The sequence below is a fragment of the Larimichthys crocea genome, chromosome VI (assembly GCF_000972845.2).
Source record: "Larimichthys crocea isolate SSNF chromosome VI, L_crocea_2.0, whole genome shotgun sequence".
Lineage (NCBI taxonomy): Eukaryota > Metazoa > Chordata > Actinopteri > Sciaenidae > Larimichthys > Larimichthys crocea.
In genome coordinates this window covers 19,052,521-19,074,662 of record NC_040016.1, presented here as the reverse complement: position 1 = coordinate 19,074,662, position 22,142 = coordinate 19,052,521, and the positions used below count along the sequence as shown (strand labels likewise).

Sequence of the window (22,142 nt, the reverse complement as noted above, 5' to 3'; positions counted from 1 at the left end):
GTCAATAAGAGTGAAGTGTGCGACTAGAAACGTTTTTTGAACTTGGAGAAAAAAGTTTCCTTCATCCAGCAGCCGCTTTAAACAGAAGTGCTGGTCAGGACAGAACTTCTGCCACTGTCTTTTTTCCAACTCAAGTCTACAGCATGCAGGCATGTGTAGTTTGGAGCGTTCCTACTTTAACTCAATGTTCTTCAGTTTGGAAGGCAGTCATCCTTGTCGAGCATCGCCGTATGTTTCTCATTGTGCCGTGCATTATATTCATCTGTAACCTCAACCTATGCGTCGTATATCATATTTCTGCGTGGCTGTTAACTTACTTGATGAACTGTCCCATGTCCTCACACAGTGCTTCACAGCCAGGCCACTTACACTCTCCATGGCCGTAGAGAGGATGGGAGCCGGCATGCTCCTCATGACTGATGGGGTGAGAGAGAGAGAGAGACACACACACAGACACACAAAAAAAAGAGACAACAGTGAGATAGTTTTACATGTTGTTAAAATATACAGCAAAATAAAAGCAGCTACTTTTCTCAGAATAAAAAAGGCAAAGCGGTAATATGCCACACACTGAAACTCAAACACACACACGCACACACACGCAAAAACTAACTGTAGCAGCAGAAGCATCACTACAGCCATCTGAGTCTGGTTAGCAGTCATTAGTTTGTACAGTTCACGAAGCCAAGTGCAGAGAGAGGAGGATAGAGCAGAGTGGGGTCAGTTACAGAAGCCAGGCAAATAAGGGAATTGGTCCAGCAACCTCAGAGGCACATTCTTTAAGTCCATGACCTGTCTTTCTGTCCTTGGCGTATGTGTTGCGCATGTGTGTGTGTGTGTGTGTGTGTGTGTGTGTTAGTGTTGGTGTGTGTTCTTACGTTTCAGGAGTTGACACAGAGTCGGCACAGGACCAACCAGCCATGACTGATTGGCGGCGGCTGCCGTCATGTGCTGGTTGTTCTTTTGTGGTGAGCTTGTGCGTGTGTGTGTGTGTTTTCGTGTGTGTGTATCTGTGCATATTTATGAGCGTGTGTGTTTGTTGTATGTGTGTGTGGCGATGAAAGACCGGGCCAGGTTTGGTTTGGGCCCTGGGTAAAATAACTGTATCTGCGCATGTGTGCATGTGTGTGTGTGTGTGTGTGGCAGGTCCAGTAGCAGATGTGGTTCAGACCTGGACCTTCGCCGGCGACTGCTGTCTCCACATATATTTACATGACTGTGTATGTGTGTATCTGTATGTGCGTGTGTGTGTGTGTGTGGACTGGGATGGGGATTCTCCCAAATCAACATCAGAAGGTTGTCTAACAAAAACCATTTGTCTCGCAGATGGAAACATGTCTCTCCCTCTCCCCTTCGCTTTTTTTTTTCGCCTCTTTCCTGATCATATGTGCTGGCTGAGGTTGGAGGCTTGTGTGCGTGTGCGTGTCTGCACGTGTGTGTATGTGCGCCGGCTGTGGTTGAGTCAACTCAGAAGCAGCTCAGACAGCAGACATGACAAACTGCTGGCAACCACATTCCCCCTCCACATCAGCCATGCATTAGCTTAGCAGGCTAACACACACACCAATGCCACCTCCTCCACACAGCGTCTACCGAAGCCGACTCTGCAGCTGCAGCATGACAGTGTGAGGCGCATATATGATCAACTAACAGGAGCTGCTTTTAATAAATACATGCACACACACCCTGACCTGAGGTCAGAGGTCAGGGTCAACCCCTTGGAACCAGCAGTGATAAGTGCTAAAAGACACTGCAGACCACCCTCTAATAGAGTATCCTTCTGTCTCCGTCTCGTCCACCACTAATGTGTGTGTATGTTTGAGTGTGTGTGTGTGTGTGTGTGTGTGCTACTCACTGGCTGCTGGGGGGTTGGCTGCCTTTGGAGTAAAGGGGGACATGGTCATCTCCGCTGTCTGCCTTGGTGAAGGAGGATATCCACTCAAACAGTCTGGCTCTTAAAGACGAAGACAAGCCCATGAGCAGCCAATACAGCCATGGGACACACACACAGCCCTCATACGTTGTACAGCAAGAATTCATCTCCATCTCTATATGCATGACTCCAACTGAATTACATCCAATTTCAACCAGGTGGTCTGCGTGCACCGTCCCTTCCTCTCCTCTATGCCGGCATGTGGTTGACAGCATACTGACAGAACACACTGAACCCAACACACCTCCTATCAAATGAGCTGAGAGACGTTTGCACCCTGGTGATGTGTGATATGCTGCATGTGCATGTTTTGTTCATGTGTTTACGTGCGTCGGTATGGAAGAAAGGCTACAAGTTAAAAGTCCGAAAATTGACATAACAAGAATGTGCGAGTAAGAGACGCTTACGGGGTCACAGAGAAGACAGACCGTCACAATGTGGATATTTTTGACATACTGTACCTGTCTCTCTTTGGGGTGTGGCTCTGTCCGTTGACCAGGCTGTGTAGTGGGATGTGAGCGCTGGCAGCTTTGGGGAAGCCTGAGGTAGAATTGGAGCCGTTGGTGCTCAAGTCCAGGCCCTCGGCCTGTTTCAGGGCCTCCTCACTGCTCTGCACCCCCGACACCTCCTTCCACAGCTGCTGGAGGTCTGACGGACACATCGCTGCAGAGAAAAGAAAGCGGTTAGAAACTTGCACCTTAAATCAGTTAATCGCACGCTCAATGCAAATGTGATTATGAGACATTTAAGTTAAGCTCATTCAAACAGAGCTAAGAAGAAACATGGTTAATAATAAGTCGGATGAGGCAATATCTACAATGCCGCCCACATACAGGCACACTGTAAATAAACCGATGCCACAGAGAGCTTTGGCTAACTATTCTAATAGAGACAAAACACACATGCATCTAATACAGACTCCTGGGAGCAGTTAAGAAGGAAAAATAGGACAAACTAAAACAGACAAGAGGTTAATTTTTGCATGTTTTTGTTATTTTTTAACACATATCTACTATTTCCCAACTATTTACTGATCTCTGTTGGCCACAGCTACCGTCCACCAGCACCACTGCTCCTGTCACTACCACTATTTGTCTGAACAGGGTGGGTGCACACTTTGAGCTCTTTCTAGTCGCAGCTTTGTTATTTCTGCTCCAATTTCACAGTGTGAGAGACGCCTAAAATGCCACAGCCTACTCCAATGGATCTTACCACGCACGTACGCACGCACGCAGCCACACACAGACCCATGCACACACACACACACACACACACATATACAGAGAGAGAGACCTCGCAGCAATCCAAATATTATGTCTGCTTTGTCTGCATTCTTCTGTGGTCCCGCCAAAACAAAAGTTCTCACTCTGGAGGAATGAGGCGGTGTGAGCATAGATTTCTTTGCATTTGAGCACATGTGTGTGTGTGTGTGTGTGTGTGTGTGTGTGTATTATCCAAGAAACCTGACCAATCTGTGGATACGCCCTGAGAGTGAAAGTGTAAAGTTGCTAAAAGATTGTTAGATAAAGTGTTTCCTCTTTTAACTTATATCAGAGCAGCTCATATCACATCCACCCATTGTAGAAATACAAGAAATAAAAAAGGAACTTTTGGGACAAATAGTTTGTTTACCGAGCAAACTCAAGCTCAAGCTGTGAGCAGATTTGTCAACGGAAAAAAAATACAGATTGTTTTTGTGCGTTCAGGTGAATATACGTTGTTACAATGTCCTCCGGCTTGTGTTGACATGTGTACAAGTGTTTGAGAGGCTGAGAGTGCTCTCACTAACCGTTAAAAGTACACACCCATTGATGACTGTGATGTCTGCTGATAGATGAGACGTTACTTTTACTGGATTTTTGTGTGTGTGAGAGTGAAGAAGCGGTTAAATCCTTTGCACACTCTCAGAAAAAAAAGCACTCTCTCTTTCTTTCTATCTTTCTATCTAATCTATTTTTTCTGTTTTTTGCCATGAACTCTGACGTCTACAAAGTGCCTCCATTTCACCGCGGTAAAAGAAATAAACAAAAACCATAGCAGGACCCCCTTTCTTGTCAACCCCACCGCCCCCCCAACAACTCTCCACCGGACACAACGGCCCTTTGAGGCGGGGCATTAGTGTGTGCAGTTGTGTGTGTGTGTGTAGGTGTGAGTGTTTATGCATGTGTGTTTGTGTGTTTGTGTGGCATGGCTGGCCAGAGGAATGCTCTGGCTCACGCCTGGCTGAGCCGTCACAATGGACCGGCTCTTTCACACTGCAGGGAAATTCCACTCTGATACGGAGGGAGAGAGAAAGAGAAAGAGAAGGAGATGCCAAAGCCGAATGGTTGCAACTGTCTGAAAAATTTACACTCTTCAATCCGAAACTGTAGCCTCTGTCTTTTCATTTGTATTCAATTTGCATCTCCTCGTTTTTTTTTTTTTTTCATTCTCTCTGTAAACTGGTAATTCCATTTGCCCTCTGGACACACACCCCAACCCCCCCTAAGCATATAAACACACACATGCACAAATCCCACTTAAGTGTAAGTACAAGTTTTTTGGGCTTATTTGAAATGAAATAAATTGATTTGATTGAGTGTATTTTTGTGTGTGTGTGTGTGTGATTGCATGTGACTGCACACGAGAGAGAGAGAGAGAGATCAGACAGACGGAGGGAAGGAAGCTGGTCTGTTTGGTCAACTCAGTCAGCGCTTTAGCAATGTTACGGCCACTTTAGAGGCCCTAAAGCATTCTTCGTGTGTGAGATAGTGTGCATGCGTGTGTGTGTGTGCACCGACAAAAGTACAAGACAGACACACACGAATGTTCACTAAGGGCGGGCCAGTCAACAGTCAGCTTTTATCGTTCTAAAACCATGCTGACAAAATGAAGGGACTGTGGGAGAAGTTACATATAGGAACAAAAAAAAAAAAAACTCTTAGTGGGCACGGCAATAGCAAAACGATGATGTTCTTGCGTCTGGCTATTCTCAAGTACACGCACACACACAGGCGTACGCGCTCTCATGCAAGCACATACACACCCTCCAAGCAGGGGGCTTTGTGGCATATTTTACCTATTATCCAAATGAGTACCTTCCACAAACCCACCAATCAGGTTTCCTTTTATCTTTTATAGGCTGATTAACTTAACAGGCTTCACATGCGGCATCGGGTACAGGCCTGTGTGTGTGTGTGTGTCCGTGTGTGCATGCATGTTTGTTAGTATGTGTGCCTGGTTTGGGTTACGCATATGATATGTGCGCGTACACGTACCTTGCTGCAGAGACTGCATGGTGGCGGTGGGCTGCAGCGGGACCAGGCCTTGTCTCTGGAGGTTGAGGATGTGTTGCTGCTGTAGCTGCTGCATCTGGATCAGCTGCTGCTGAAAGGCCAACTGCTTACTGCCTAACTGCTGATCAGCAAGAAGACAGAAAGAGACAGAGGATAGAAAGAGTTATTATTTTTTTTAAAATCAGAATCTGAACCAGTGCAGGCCTGCAGAAATCAGTTTGGACCTGAAACAAAACTTTGACCTGCTCAGCTCATGTTTTATTTAAACTCTTTAACATTTAAGTTGAAGCTTTGTCTGTTTGTCCCGTTACATCGCTTCATAAATACCATATAAAACGAATAAAACGATTAATTTTCTGCTGCTGGGAAACAAAGTGAGGAGTGCAGCATGACGTCTGAGTGCAGAAAATTTGTTCAGTATTAAAAAAGGGACGAACAGCCTGGAGCTGAGCTGTGAGGACCCCGAGGATGAAGAGACAGTGAAGGGAACGAGGGAGTTTGAAGGGAGGGTGGGAGAGACTACACGGCGCGTGGCGATAATGTCGGTGTGTGTTACGGTGATAAATGTCCCCCCTTCCTGCTCTCCCAGTCTGGGGCAGACCTGGTCTGGTGCTAACGCTGTTTGAAGTCCCCTCTGACCAACCCCCATGAGAGATGGACTTTATCTCTCACAGATAACTAGAGGAGGGGAAAAATAAATAAATACAACTTGAGGAACTGTGCACTGTGTGCATGTGTGTGTGCGTGTGTGTGTGTGTGTGTGTGTGTGTGAGACAGAGAGTGGCAGCCTGAAACTCTTTGAACAGAGAGGATCTCACAGGAAGGGCAGAAAGGTCACTTCCTTTCAGACTTGGTGCCTGGGGAGAAGAAGTGCGATGGCAGTATGTTTGTGTGTGGGAGGAGGAGGGTTGTTAGGGAGATGCTAAAAACTATTCTTCACAAAAGAGGAACGGAGATGGATTAAAAATGGGGAAAACTCTTTTTAATCTGCAACTTGTGGGCACGGCTTGGGGTGGCACGAGCAGGAGCATCTGTCGCAGCGACGGCATTAGTTGTGATTAGTGAATTAACGAGAGAAGGAATTATTTCATGTTACAAAATACAGTTTGAATGTTGGTGAAACGTGGCCCCTGATTGTGTTTTAGTAACATAAATAGATGAGGAACAAACCCACACTGGACAAAAAGGTCGTGATTCTTTTTCCACGGTGCCCAGATTTATTTTTTATTTTTCTATCTACACCTGCAAATCCAAACAGAGCTTCCTGGTAATTCGGGTAGGACACAGCTGTCACGGGTCAGTCTATCCAGTCTATTATTTACATACAGTCACAGCTCCGGTCCACGACACGGACCTGCTGCCCTGTCTAATCCTCAAACTAGACTATAGTCAAGATCTCTTTGGCTTTGTGTGGGCGTTGTGTCATATTTACAGAGTGCAGTTCTTGTGAAGTGAATTACCTAATTCTCATTTGTCGCAATAAATGAGCAGAATGTCCTGGCCGAACCGTTTCCTCCCATCCTTCTCCTTTTCTCTCGCTTTCTATAGCCCTCCTGCCCCTCCTTCTCAACTTGCCTGTCCATTTTATTTCTTTCACCCCCCCAACCCCAACCCACTGTTCCCTCCTGAGATATGGCTATGGTTCTTTAAAACACACATTGTGTGTGTGTGTGTGTGCGTGTGTGTGTGCCTGTGTTCTGTTTACATTAGCTGTGGCTGAGTGGCCAAAGCTAGCGCAGTAACAGGCTGTCAATGTGATTTATGAGCACATCACACACTGTCTGAGCCTGCCAGTCACACGGACGCACACACACACATACATACAGAAGGACACTCACAGACAGACACACACACACACACACACATGTACTGTATAGATACAGAGGGACACACACACACACACACACGCACACATCTCTTGCGATGGTCAGAGTCACTTCATTAAGCTGACTCCTGACCAGTCCCAAAAGCGCCCGGCGGCACACACACACACACACACACACACACACACACACAAACACTGACTCAACATACACGTACGTACTCTTTCTTTCAATGCATCACTTCCACGCAGACAGGAAAGTGAAGAGGAATCGTAGTAAAGAGGGAAAAAGGGCAAAAAGTCACAGCCACTCGAGCACAGACTGTTTCACTCCCCCCTTCTTCTTCCTCCACTGTCTCCTCGGTCTCTTCCTGTTTTCTTGTTTTAAGGCCTGCTGGCTTCCAAAGCCGGTTAAAATAGTCTCACACACTTGGTCTGCTTCACTAGTAGCATCTCGGAAGGTTTTAGATGAATGTACAGTACTTTTACATAAACGAAACACACCCCCTACCTCGATATCTGACAGCGCCTGACAGAGACATTAGAATCGACTAAAAAGGTGTTTTAGTGCTGATTGATGGATGCAGCAACTGCAAAAAACACAGCCGGAAATGGCCTTAGTCATATCAGCTGTATGTAGCTCTGTAGGGAGGCATACCCACCCACCCCCAAGTGTATGTGTTTGTGCAGTGAACCGTCACACATCAAGCCCGTTCCCTTGCTGCATGTATGTGTAACTGTGTGACCAGTGTTTGCACTTGTCTAGTTGTTACAGGACAACAAACCTGAAAACTGGGACAAGCGGGCAGGAAAGAAAAAGGGAGAAAAAGGGAAAGCGATTCAGACACCCTCTCAACATGCGAGTCAACCACAACTGGTTTGCTTTGGTCACGGTCGAGTTGGTTGACCGCTGTCGGCGAGGAGTTTGGGTGGAGAGGCAGGGGGTGGGGGGGGTGGATCTGCCCACTGGGATATGGGGATGAGGGAGAAGAGGAGGAGGAGGAAGGAAGAAGGGGAGAAATCTAGGATGTGTCTTCTCATGCGTTTATCAGAAAAGTCTCATGAGGCCCCTTTTTTTCCTTTTTCTGTCTCCGGCTCGGTCCCTCTGTGTGTTCACCGTAATTTTGTTGAATGAGCATTCATGTAGCAAAAAAATGTCTCCATGATACACATGCATGCATAAACAGGCGCACACACACTCTCAATACACACACACAGGTTATGACGCTAATCTTGTCTGATCGATCGAGATCCTCTTTGTTGTGCCACGACGTGATCCTAGTTGATCCTCCGTTATCCTACTGTACCACAGCTGTGGTTAAACCGGGTACAGTGTGCGTGTTCATGTGTATTAGTGTGTGTGTGAGAGAGCGAGAGGAGGGAAGGCTCCTTGTGCTGGCGGGGTTAATTGACAATTAAAAGAGTGGCGGACCCCTCCTACAGAGAGATTTCACCTCGGGCTTTGAGCTGAAGGCATGCAAATGAATACTTTGGAAGACGAGCTTATGACTTCTTCACCGTCTCTACGTGGCGTTAAATTAAAAATCTATTTCACCTTTGTTTTGAGAGACACAAGTGCATAGAGGGAAAGGAGGATGAGGGCAGAGTAAGAAAGCATGTATCCTACATCCTATACGTTACGATTCGCTCCTTCTGCCGGCTCCCATGTCAACCGCTTTTACTGCGTTTTAAGGGTACTTGTACACTTTAGAGTGTACTCGAGCTGAGTGAGTGTGTACTTGGTGAAGTTCACCTCTTTTGCCGCTTGCTTCCCAGCCTGCTGCTGCTGCTGCTGCTGCTGCTGTTGCTGCTGCTGCTGTTGCTGCTGCTGCTGCTGCTGAGTCAGAAGCTGGAGATGCAACTGCTCCTGCTGCTTCTTGTAATACTCCTGTAACTAGAGACAGACACAGAAAGGAGAAGGGGGGGGAGAGGCGGGGTGAGGAGGAAAGGGGGGGGGGAGAGAGGAAGAAATATGAGGCGAGTGAGTCACAACACACTTTGTATCAACCTCAACAATACCACAGTCTTCCAACAGTGAAATGCCCCCGCCATGGTCTGACATCATAACTTGAATGGGAAGTCTGGAGGAATGCAGCCTTCTCAGTGAAGGCCGCAGTTTATTGTTGTGGCAGTGTGCGGTTTTATTGACAAACCACACACAACAAGCAAACACAGACCTGAGAAAGACGGCTGAGGAATATTATGGGGTTATTATGGTGTGTCAAGTGACTGTGTATGTCAAAGCTACTGTATAAGACCGATCCTGCTCGGGTTTTATTTACATCCCAGTCGAGGCGCCGCAGAAAGGGATCCGATTGTGGCACAACACAGCGAGGCAGAAGAAGGCAACAGACCTGTAATACACCTGCTCACGTGCTAAAGCGACTGGAAAATATAGAAAAAAATAAATCAAGGACTGTACAGGAGCGTTCTAAGCCTGCAGGGTGGAAACGTACGTGCGGATATTTACAGCTTTTACTGTATTTACTGTACTGCTGTCAGAAAACACCTGCTGGGGCCGCTGCGTTGTGTGTTTCCAGTCAGTAATTCTCAAATGGGCTGTTTCTATACCACATGCACATAAGAGAAGTAGCCCCGGGTTATGTGTGGTTATTTATAGGTTATCCATCCATTGCCACAGTAGCAACCAGATGGCCTTTAAGTGACTGAACTTGTTTTTTTTTTTTAACGTGTTCCTCACCTTTACAAGCGTTTTCTTTCCTGCTGTAATTACGCAGATAATATCTGGACTGCAAGTGCTAAATGCAATAATTTGAAATTACCGGATTTAGCATTGCGGTCTAATTTATGGAAACACACACACATTAATTCATGATTCGCATGTACACACACACACACACATGCACATGGTCTCCTCTGACTGGCCACAGCTTGTCTGTTTGTTTGAGTTGCTAATCACTAATTTACTCAGGAAGCTCCATTAAGATTATAATCTTGCTGAGAGGAGAGCGAGGCGGACAGGAAAACTCAAACTGACCACAGTGTGAGTTTGTGTGTGTGTGTGTGGTTATCCTCTTGAGAACAGCCTGTACATGTGTCCCGTCTGCAGTTTGTCTTTGTTTCATGGTGCGTCAAATGTTCAAAGAGGCTTTTCAGCAGGGAATGACTTCACAACGTAGCAGTTGTTTCGATCTCTCATCCGTCTGACCCCGCAGTGAGCAGACTACACACCACTGCCCGTCCTCGCCACGCCGCCCCGTGTAATGTAATAGTCTGGCTCTCTTTGTGCCAAGCTGTTTTTACATTTCCAGTTTCAATCCTATCCCAGCCATAACTTACATTTTGCATAATTCACTGTTCTTTTGTACGACGATGTTCTTTTCTTGTCCTTAATTTATTTTAAATGCAGGGCTCATTCCTTCTCGCTGCTCTTTCTTTTCCATCTGTCTTTCCTCTGTTTTATCGCTCCTTAGGCGGAGTTAATCTCTCTTTTCCGCGTCACTAGCCCTGATCGCCTCCTCATCACACAGACAAATGCATATGCAAGCACACACAAAGGCACGCACACACACACACACACACACTGTGGGGCTGGAGAGTGGTGAGTTGAGGGAATAATTAAGTGATAATTAAGGTCTTTTAATGATTTGATTCAGTGGCTCTGTGCATTAAGAGTATGTGTAAGTGAGGCACTCACCTCTCCAGCCTATTACCATGACCTTGACTTTAGTGAACACACCAAGAAAAGAAAAGCAGAGCAGCTGTAGCATAAGTAAAGGTTAGAGGAAACTTAAAGGTTAAAACACACGCACACAAACACACAACTGCTGTGTAGCAACGAGCCGGAAACCTTACTTACACACCCTTACACAACGTTGTATTGCCATGGGGATATGAAATTTAATGCTTCAGTGAGTGATATGTTGGTTGATTGTTCTCTCTGTGTGTGTGTGTGTGTGTAAAAGTGCCTGATTTGCAGATATACACTAAGAGTAAGTCCATACTGTGGTTAATTAAGTGGGAGAGCAATGTTAAACTCAGTGGTTTTAATAGTGGGAATGTAATGTGTGTGTGTGTGTGTGTGTGTGTGAGTGAGTGAGTGTGCATTATCATCAACCCCCTCCCCGTCTCCTTTTTCCTCGTTAGAGAAAAAAAAAGAGCTGGTGAAGAGGTTCTTAACCGTCTGAATGTCTGTTTCCAGAAAGCCAGCACATTTCACATTTCCATTATGATACATGTTGTCAGATCTTCCCACTGCAATTTATACTCTCGCCTGAAGCTACCGCTCCTTATTAAATCTACGGTCTGCTCTGGTCTCGCCTTGCCTGTGTATGTATGTGTTTTCTAGACACCCCCCCTCTATGCCACAATTACTCTATCTGCGCTCGGTTAATAATCCTCTTCACAGCCTTTTACAAGGTCGCCCGTGTGTTTGGCGTGTGTAGGTAGGAGGTCACAGGTCGGTGTGGTCAAGTATTTGACGGATCTGTTGCACATGAAGAGTGTTTATTGGTTTGTGTCAACATGGCAACCCCCCCCCCTCTATCACCTGCCGGGCATCGACACACACACACACTTCTGAATCACTATGATTCACGCGGTGATGCTAAAAAGCCTACGCCTGTGTGTGTGTGTGTGTGTGTGTGTGTGCACGTGTGTGTGCCTGCAGGCGGGATAATGCACATTCTCCTAGCAACAATGCTAAAGAGGAGGTACTCGAAATGACAATGTGTGTATAAGTGGATATGTGGATGTGTGTTTATCTTCAAAAGATCTCAGAGCATTGAATAAGACACATCATCACGCCCAGTGTGTGTCAGCACCTACTAAAACAGACACATCCAAACATGCCGGCCTGGGACTTTGTCCAACCAGTGTGTGTGTGTGTGTGTGTGTGTGTGTGTGTGTGTGTGTGTGTTTTACCTGCTGAAGCATTAGAGCCTGCTGTTGCTGCAGCAGAGCCTGCAGCTGAGGGGGAGACAGGATCTGTTGCATCTGCTGAGGAGTGATCATCTGTGGGCTCATCATAGCCATGGACACAGGCACCTAAAACACACACACACACACAGACATGTATTTAGATTATTTACACTTTAGATACAGGCTTGCAAAAAGTGAAGCAGCTCAATCAATGGGTTAAAAAAGGCCCAGCCAGCTCGCTGTGCATGACTGTGCCTGCAAACTGAATGAGCTCAGCTCAAAACAAACAATCTGAATCAATCTGGAGCTTGTACAGTATGCTGGTACGGACAGGTAGAGTTAGAGAGGCGTGTTGTCTATTATTCTCTGTCGTCAGTCACGGCTAAGAAAAGCTGGCAGCATCAGAGAAAGATAAATAGACATATTTGTTGACACTTTTCTACACAAGACTGGCATTGTTCGGTTAAAAGAGACAATTTCTGTGACAACAGGCAGATAAAAAAAGGATAAGATATGCAATCTCCCTGCGAGATATAACATTTTATCTGCTTCCATAAACACATGATTAGGACGCCTCCGATTCTCTTTCCACACCAGTCAAGGCTGGCCAAAAAAGAAAGGAACAACAAAGTGACTCTATCTGATGAGATGTCTATCGCATCAGATGGAGCTGCAGGCGGGCAAAGACGGAGAGAGAAAGAGAGAGAGAGAGAGAGATAGAAACGTGGTGAATCTTGCAGAATATGTTGTGAAAGCACTCTTAATGCAAGCACCCTACCCACACAGAAATGTTAATCTGATTACAAGCACTGCACAAACTGAAGACTAAACTCACCACAAAAATCATAAACTGAGTCACTCGTGCATCTGCATAAACGCAGGTGGAATATGTGAAGAAACCACGCGGCCAACCCCGCCGACTAAGCACATCAGTATTTATTAATTAAGGTTTGAGAAAACAATGAGGGGGGGTGGTAAAAAGAGACAGAGCGGTTCAGACACTGAGAGGTATTTAGAGGGAGTGATCGAGTCGGAGACTGATGCACATCAATAAACTACACTGCCTCCTCAATACAAATAATCCTGTCTGTTAAGGAGTGATGGCTCTTTTACGGAGAGATACAAGGGTGAGTTATCACCATCCGAAATTGACCATTTATCTATATTCACTCCGTGGTGGAGTATCAATCTCTCTCACGGTCGGACCGAGCGTATGCGTGGGGGGGGCTTGTGTATGTGGGCACGCACAAGTGCCGGTGTGTGTGTGTGTGTGTGTGTGTGCGGAGCTCTTGTCAGAGCCGTCTATCTACTCACCACCTGAGGGGATGGCAGGTAGGGAGGGTGATGCGAGAGTGAATTGTGTGGTCGAGAGCAAGAGAGGGGACGAGCTGTCACTGGTAAATTAAATCTGTAAAGAGCTGATTTGACTTTGTAAACAAGATTGGCCATAAATACTAACACCCTCTTTCCCCACCTGGCCCCTGTCTCCCACTTCCCACCTTCCCTCCATCCATCTCTGTCTCTTTTTCTCTGTGTGTGTGTGTGTCAGTGGCCCCCACACTCTGCCTTTTTATAAAAAAAAAAAACAGTATTCTCTATCTAAACACACTCCCAGCCACACAGCCAGTAAGGGAGGTGGAGAATAGGTTATAAAGGATGGAGGCAGATGTGTGTCTGGGCTAGGAACATAGAAGAGGAGGTGTGTTTGGGGTATGAAGATGAGTGTGTGTGTGTGTTTGAGCTGAGGGAGAAGAAGAAGAAGAAGAATTAGAAGAAAAGATGAAGTCAGTGTGTAAAGTGAGGCAGGGGAAGGGTGGCGTCGTGGCGGTTGGTAAAGGAAAAAAAGGCAAAGAGGGGATGGGGATGGCGAGCAAAGGTGGGGGGGTGGTGATGGGTGCCGCTTGGCGTCATGCCAGGTTGCCCCCGCCGCCGGGCCTTGTCAGTCTAAGCTGCCAAATGAAAAGCTGTAATTAATTGCTCTTGTGCATCCCATTCTTCCTCCCTGACAACTCATACATTCTATTTTATACACACCGCCATTGACATTTTCAAGTCACAGGCGTAATAATTACTAGAGTTATAGCACCTTTCTGTGTGTTGGCTGACGCTCTGCCGCCAGAACCAAAAGCGCGTCCATGTGTGTTGATATACTACACTGGATGTGTGTGTGTGTGTGTGTGTGTGTGTGTGGGTGGACGCGTGTTAACGCGCACGTGTGCATGTGTTTAAGGCTGAGCGTGTGTGTGTGTGTGTGTGTGTGTGGCAGGCTGAATGCTGAGTAGTTAAGGTTTGACGCCATTAATTGCCCCTATAATCTAATATCACAAAGCGTGGTGATTATGGGGCATGCGTTGCCACCGCCATACGACACCGCCAGCCTGAGAGCGCCGCCACAAAACAAAAGCCTCGCCATTAGCGATTTGACGGGCCAGGACAAAAGCACCTCACAATGCGGAATTATATTTTCATTCGGCTTTGTCTCTTCCCGGTGAATGATTTCTCCCCTTTCATTGGACTGTGAATAGGGAGAGTCTGAAAAGCCGGGCGATTTGAAGTCAGCCATTTATTAAATGCATTTAATTTTTTTTTTTCCCCCCGCTGTCGTCCCATTTTTTTTTTTTCCTCTCCGTGTTGCATGTTAATTTAAAAGAGAGAGATGCGTGGTAGATTAGTGGGAGAGAGGTGAAGCTGGGAGGAGGGAGTGAGTGGAGGGGCGAGCAGAGAGCGGGGAGGGTAGGAAGGATACTAGAAAAGAAAGAAGGGAGGGAAGAAGGAAGGAAGGAAGGAAGGGAGGGAGGGAGGGAAATTAGGAACAAGAAAGGAAATAATACAGAGATGTGTGTGAAGAGTCAGAAAGAGAAAGTAACCCTACCCAGCAGGTTTTTGGAAGGACAAATCGTGGCCTAGAGCTCGTGACGGCGGGTGAACACAATCATCACAATCCCGTGCCGGTCGGTGTTTGGTAAATATGAAAGTTGAACCGCTGACAATAGTAAGATTTCAAAGATGTCACTCATAATCATTAACATGCAAGAATCAATCATGCACACAAAGGCATATACATGCACACTGCTGAGGGGTCGGTGGCTGACAGAGGTCAACCCCTGTCTTGGAGAGAGGGAGCTGGAGGTGGGGGGGAGCGAGCTATAGGGGAGGGAAGGAGGCAGGAGAGGAGAAGCGAGAGACAGCCTTGTCGTTTACAGAGAGTGGAGGAGTAATTAGAGGGGTTGTTTGAAGAGGGAGTTTAACTGATTAACAAAGGAAGAGAGGGAGCGAGGGAGCGCCCTAAAGATGGGAAGAAGAAGGAGGAGGAGAAAGGCACGGAGTCCCAAAGGAGCTAGGAGACAGAAACAAGGGGGATGTAACTTGCATTTCAATGAGGTTCCATCCCTCTCTCCTTCCCTCCCTTGATGACTTTTCATTCTAACGAGGAGGAAAGCCCCACTTTCCATTTCAGATGAGACCTCAGGAAAAGAGGCAGGCTGGGCTATCTGATATTAAACCAGCATGCAGCCGCAGGGGGGGGATAGGCCTATTGCACCTCGGCGGCATGTTTATATAGAGAAAGGGGCCGGTTAAATGACTGCAGCTTCTCTGATTCAGGAGCGAACTTTGGATTTTACACCTTCACCTTCTTCTAATTGAGGTCTCCGACACTTTGGATTTTACACCTTCACCTTCTTCTAATTGAGGTCTCCGACTACAAAAATGCACCTAAAGACACGTCGTTTAATGACACACACCAAATTATCACATCTGAAATAAACAGAGATGATCTAAAAGAGAAAACACACACACACACACACACACACACACACACACACACACACACACACACACACACACACAGACACACAAACCATGTGACAGTTTCCCTCAACACTCCCTTGGGCTTCAACAAGCAGATAAATTTACTGCCACAGTCATTACAGTCATTCACCTCATGCTGGCTCAAAAGTGTGCGGCCGGTACGTGGTGTGTTACTGTGATGTGTGAGTGTGTGTGTGTGTGTGTGTGTGTGTGACGGCAGTGAGTGGGGAGAAGAAAGGAGGCTATAATCAGAATCTAAACAGGCTCTCAGTCTAAATGATGCGGGCCCTGCCTCTGGGTCTATGGGGACATGCAGGAGAGAGGGATAATTGAAAAAATGACAGAGGAGAAAGCAGGAGGAAGAGAGAGAAGCTGACACAGACCTCCTCCTCCTCCTCCTCCACTCCTCCCCTCCTCCTCATCCTCTTCCTCACCCCCCCTCTCTCCTGGTAGGAGCAAACCCCAGCGCTGTTTATCCTTGTCACTGAGCATTACCACCTCACCCTGGAAAGGGACGCCTGCCTTTCTGTCTCTCATCCTGTCACACACACACACACACACACACACACACACACACACACACACACACACACACACACACACCTAGATATAAAAACAGGCCTGTAACTTTGAATCTTTTGTTCGCGCCATAATAAATTGCCATAACGTTTTTTTTTCTGGCATCCTTTCTTGGAAAGCTTTAAATCTTTCTCGGATGTCACTATTGTCACAAACTTCTCCTCTTCTTATTGGACCAGTGGCAAAAGTGTGACACGTTAGCAGCAGTGGGAGAAAAAAATATCTGCTTATTCATGCACATGACCCTCCTCTGCCACTGTACAGCATCTGCCAGCAGGCTGGGGGGTAAACGAGAGCCTCCCCGTTTAAAATACAGTCAGCACTGCGTCGTTTTTCACTGTGTAACGGCTCTAATGGCGTGTGGTGAACCCACCCTACCACCTCCCTGCCTTCTTTTTTTTTTTGTTTATTCACCAGCTATCATCACAATCGCTCCTTCCCTCTTTCAGTCCCTCCAGGTAAACAGCCTGTCCGAGCTCATCACGCCAAGAAACGAGAGGAGAACACGGGGCGGGGGAAGCGAGGGGGGCTAGAAAGAGAGAAAGCGGAGGGGTGAAAAAGAGAAATAGAAGGAGCGCCTACTGTGCTGAGAGCGTTGTTTGGAGCTCAGGGCCAGGCCTCCACTGGAAGTAAAAGGGCCCCATTGTGTTTAGTGAGTACCCCTCCTCCAGCTAATCTGCAGCAGGGCCAGGGGCCACATTACTCTGGAGGAGGGGGGGACTGATGAGCGAAGCCAGGTGGGGTTGAGGATGATACAGGCGTCTTACCGCCTCAAACTTTTTTTTTTTTTGCCAAGTAATGTTTCTGTCCGAGTCTATAAACAAAAACCTCAATGTGACAAAGGTGTTTTTGTTGCTGTTACCAACGGCCTTCAAATCAAGCCACAAGTGCAGGTGTGTAGAGACTGAAGTCATTACATTTTGTGATTTTGAATTTTTGCGATATTTTTGCGAGTGTTTTCTTGTGGAATCCTCAATTTGTCAAGCTGAATAAACCATTTAAAAACCCCCAAAACAAAACAACAAAAAAAGCAATTTGAAAAGTCCAAAACAGGTTTGCTTTTCTTAGCTCATGAAAAGTTGAAATTTTTGAAATAGACTGTGCTGTTGTCACGGCACAAACATAATTCTTTCTCTTATTTGAGTGTTTCACAAACTCGTAAAATATCCATTTAAAGTTTAACTATGTTTTATCAGTTATTATTATTATTTTTTAAATTTCATTTTTCCAGTTTAAGTGATAAATAGTTGCTATAGGAAGTCATTTTAATTGTGAACTTGTACTGTAGACGTGAGTTGATGCTGCAGTTCATTACAACTTGCTCACAGCTGGCTGGCATATACTTAATGTGATAAGGTAGATTTCACATATTTACATCAAATGTGACATATCTGGCTTTATTTAACATAACACAGCAGGTTTCTAAGAACAAACCGATGGGGAGATAAGGTAAGTACAAAGGGGCTGAGATGGAGGTTTGAGGATGGATGCGTGCGTGCAGCGGTGGGTGAACAGATGAAACGATAGGTGTGTGTGAAGAAAGTGGAGGGACCTGAGCTCGCCGGAGGAACGCAGGAACTGCTGCGAGCGGTCGGGGGTCTCAAACTGGCTTGAGCCGGGCCTCGTTCTACGCTCACGTAAGCACACATACACTATGCATGTAACGCTCGGCTCGTCCCTGACAGAAGCCAGACAAATGAAAAAAAAAAAAAAACTTCAGAGAGAGGACAGTAAAAGACCAGTAAGTTCAAGTGGAAAATCCTTCTCTCTCCACCTCCCCCCACCTTCTCCCTCTTTCCCTCCCTTCTTCTCCCCTTGTCCACCCCCCCCCTCCCCTCCATCTAACGCCCCAGTGCTTCAGAATAAAAATGACAACACATTTCCAGAAACACACACACACACAGATACACACACACACGCACACACACATTCGGGGCATTTCATTGGGAAGTGTGAGAGGCCGTTATCGACCATATTTCATTACTGATTTCACTCATGTTTCAAATCACAAAATAAGAGTTTCACACTCCAGTGGCCAGACCCAAACCTCTTCTCTCCATCCTTCCCCTCTGCCTGTCCACCCTTCTGCCCAGAGCCAAACCCATTCCACTGGCTACTCAGTCTCCTCCCATACACCCTTCACAAACTGTCAGGACCCCATACTACCCCCCAACACACACACACACACTAACCTTCACACACACGTGCGTGAACACACAGCCCCAATTCCCTCCACATCAAATAAGAGAAACTGCCAACTAAGCACTTTCATTGAGTGGACAAAAGGAGTGCTTTGGGAAAAACACTTTGAAAGGAAATAAAAGAGAACGAGAGAAGGAACCGCTCCAGTACCGCAGACTCTGGGGGGCTGCACACTCATCTTTCCACATACTTTTGTTGATTAGTTAAAAGACTTTGAACCTGCCTCAGGATCCTTATGTTCAATAGTTTTTTTCCACAAATCTGTAGTGGTTCAAATAAGGCAGCTGGGGAGGGTCAGAAAACAATTTAGCGGCGTATATACAACTGGTAAATACGGCTGATTCAAAAATATTTTCATTGAAATACAGTCTCCGCTTTAAGACTGACATGACTCAGTTTCTTCCTCCAGTCTTTCCTTGCGTGGCTCCCTCTCTCTTCCTCCATCCCAGTGTGCCGGTGCCAGCCCTCTCCAGAGAGAGAGAGTAGAGAGAGGCGAGCTAATTAACATATCTCTAATGAGTCTTTTCATTTTTTTCCTAATTAAAACGAGCTCCTCAATAATACATGAAAACAGGACACCGCACTATTCAATTACATACGTATGGGCCACAGCCAAGCACGTGTGCGTTAATCTGTATGTGTGTATGCCAAGTGGCAGTGTGTTAAGTGTGCCAGGCGTGTGTCTGCCAAGTGGGTGTATATGTGTCTGCCCACCCAGTGTATGAGCGCGTGCCAAGTGTGTCCATTGTAGAGAACGTGTGGCGGGTCATGCAGGCGTGCTACGTATCATGCTGGGTAATCCGCCAATTGCCACTCTGTCTGCCAACTTGTGTGCCCACCAATTCACTCAGTGGCACGCGTGCCATGACCAATTAAGGTAACTGTGGCCAATTATGTCCAGCGCCCAGTGAAACGATCCAAATACTGCAGAGGGTGAGGACATCTCTTCGAGTGTAGTCTCTTACACGAAGGAATCCCTTGAAATTATTCAGAAAAAGACTGACGGAGCTTTCATTCACTCTTTTTTTCCATGATGCCAACAACTAATGTCGTACCTGACAGAGTTACTGCTGTTGAATTTCCAAGCCAGTGCAGGATTGAAACCATATTTTCTAACCTCTTCATTACCAACCCACAATTCCATGAAATAAAAAGACTTCTGGATTATCCATTAGACATAATACTATAGCAGGTGACACACCATAAGACCACAAGCATAACAATCTGTGTTACGTATTTATTCAAAATGACAGTTTTCTCCTTTTTCCAGACTGTCACTAAGTGTCACCATCGTCTACCAACATTATCAGGTATTATTTCTGAACTCATCAGTTATTATTCTGATTATTTTCACCAACTGTAGCTGCTATTTTTTTTTGTTGCACACCAATCCATTTTTCCTTGCAAATGCCCGTCTAGAGACTTGAGCTATTGTCGAGTTTCTCCCGAATGTGACACGTGACAGTGACACACACACACACACACACACGCACAGTGGATTGATATCATCTCACACAGCCAGCCAAACACAGAGACCATCTCCGAACAACCAATCAAAAAGCAGATATAATCTCTGAGTTTCTTTTGCTCTCAGCTCAGATCCTCCCCTCTATTATAAATAAAGAAAAGAGGAGAAATATGATGGGGAAGGGGTGGGGAGGCATGAGAGAGGGGGTGGGAGGAGGGAGGTGCGGAGGTGGGGTGCGGGCTTGTCAACGCAGACCAAGGCTTCTCCAGAGAAGTCAAGACACAAATAGAAGTCTTCCCGCTCTCTCCCTGTCTGCCTCTGTCGTTCTCCCTCAGAGAGAAGGGAAAAATCTAATTATCGAGCTCCTAAAGATCTCATTATTGGCTGAGGCTCATTTGCATGTGTGAGAGCAGCCCAGCAGGAACCCAACCTGAGGACGGCCATTTTGTGCCCGATGTGAGCCACTGTGTCACTGTACAGTTGCTTACTGCCACCTTTTTTTTTTTTTTTTTTTTAAAATGACCAGATTAAATGTCTGGCTTTGCTCACTCCATCGCTCATTCACCCTCTCTGCGGCCGACGGATGATTGCTTCAATTACAGCGACCGAGTTGAGTCGCTGCGATTTAAAAAAAAAGAAAGATCATAAAGCTGAAAATGACTGTGATTAAAAGAAAGTCTACGCACCACCTCAGTGGTAGTCCGGTTTGTTGTGAGGTCTAGTAAACAACTTTAGTGCTTGCTACACACAGGTACACAAACAACGCTCTGTGCTCTGTTTGTGTCTGTGTTTCTGACTCTGAGGTACAAACACACACACACAAATGTAAATCCAAGTGTGTGTGTGTGTGTGTGAGTTGGCAGGGTGTGTAGGGGGCCATGTGATCTGACAGCTCAGACAACAGAGATGTAGCACTGATGCCCTGGAGAGTACAGAGTGGCCAACCAGGCCAGGCACCAACAAACAAGACAAACAAGACAGAGATAGAGGAGGTGGAGTGTGTGTGTGTGTGTGTGTGTGTGTGTGTGTTCAAGACAGGCAGAGAGTGAGGCCAGGGGAATGTAATACTCCTTTCATATAAGAGATGTGCATATGCGTGAATTCAACCTGCATTTGATCTGGTCTGTGCAGAAATGCTCTCACAGGTTAACCTCTCTTCCCAGCGGCTCTGCTCACACAGACTGTAGTTTCTTCCACCTCATTGCAAAACAATGGATTTACATCGCGTGCAAACTTTCCGTTTCACTTCCCCCCCCATATGGTTGCTTCCTCTCACTTTCCCCACTCTCTATCTCTTCTCGAGATGAGTCGGGGTGAGAGAAATCAGTAAGGTTAAATTAAATTCCCATCCCGTGATAGAAACACCAAAGAAGAAGAGCGGTGTTGTGTTTGTGCTCGTGTTTAACTCGGGTCAATGTCAAAGCTAGAGACAGAGATGACTGTGCTGTAGGTCACATGTGCAGCATTTAGCTTTGATTGACATTATAAATGCTATTTTAGCAATACAGATCTGATATAAAAGAATATTCATTTCATTCTTTCACTCCTTACAAGTCACCATGTAATTTCTCCAACTGCCAGTTTCTATCCAAAGTAAATAAAGTGATTCTGATTCAGGGTTTGATTAAAGTGTAATCCGCAAGACATGTCTCCTTTTTTAAAATATTTTATTTAATTTTTTGACATCTTCTAGTAATAACTCATTAATTCTGTGGTTTTTTTTTGCACTTCCCTGAGGTCACTCGACAATTAAACTGTGTGGCCGACACTGCAAAATCCTTTTATTTGGTTCATCTGTTGATGACGTTCTATGTGATTCTTCTGCTCCCTCTCCTCTCATCTTCGTACTACACTCGGCTTTTACTGTGATTGTTCCAAACAAAACCGTTTAGCGTCTGCTGGAAATATTAAAAGTCCGTTTCTTTGCATCGCAGGAGTTGTCCTGGAAAACCACGAGCCAACATCACGTATCATTTACATGTAAATATAAGCAGCATATCCCTCTACAAACAAAAAGTTGCAAATAATTGCCTTTTATCTAAAAGGCCTGCGCGGTATTATCATCTTTAAATGTGAAATGTTTTTCCCATGAGCACCTTACTGGCTGTGCACACTGCAAATGAAATCTGACCTTATCCCTGCTTCTGACTCACATCCATCTTTCTCTCTCTT

At 45.9% G+C, this 22,142-nt stretch overlaps 1 protein-coding gene across 6 annotated transcripts in view; it reads right to left on the bottom strand.

Moving 5' to 3' along the window:
• foxp4 (forkhead box P4) overlaps window positions 1-22,142 on the bottom strand; it is a 191,372-nt gene that overhangs the window by 18,974 nt on the left and 150,256 nt on the right. For 5 of the 6 annotated variants that reach the window (XM_027279838.1, XM_027279841.1, XM_027279843.1 and 2 more), the window contains 6 exons: window positions 11,915-12,037; window positions 8,784-8,924; window positions 5,191-5,329; window positions 2,395-2,596; window positions 1,856-1,954; window positions 318-416 (listed from right to left, as the gene is read on the bottom strand). In XM_027279838.1, coding sequence (XP_027135639.1) covers window positions 318-416; window positions 1,856-1,954; window positions 2,395-2,596; window positions 5,191-5,329; window positions 8,784-8,924; window positions 11,915-12,037 — 803 coding nt within the window. The remainder of the gene's footprint in view (window positions 1-317; window positions 417-1,855; window positions 1,955-2,394; window positions 2,597-5,190; window positions 5,330-8,783; window positions 8,925-11,914; window positions 12,038-22,142) is intronic. The other variant, XM_027279839.1, reaches the window with a different exon arrangement.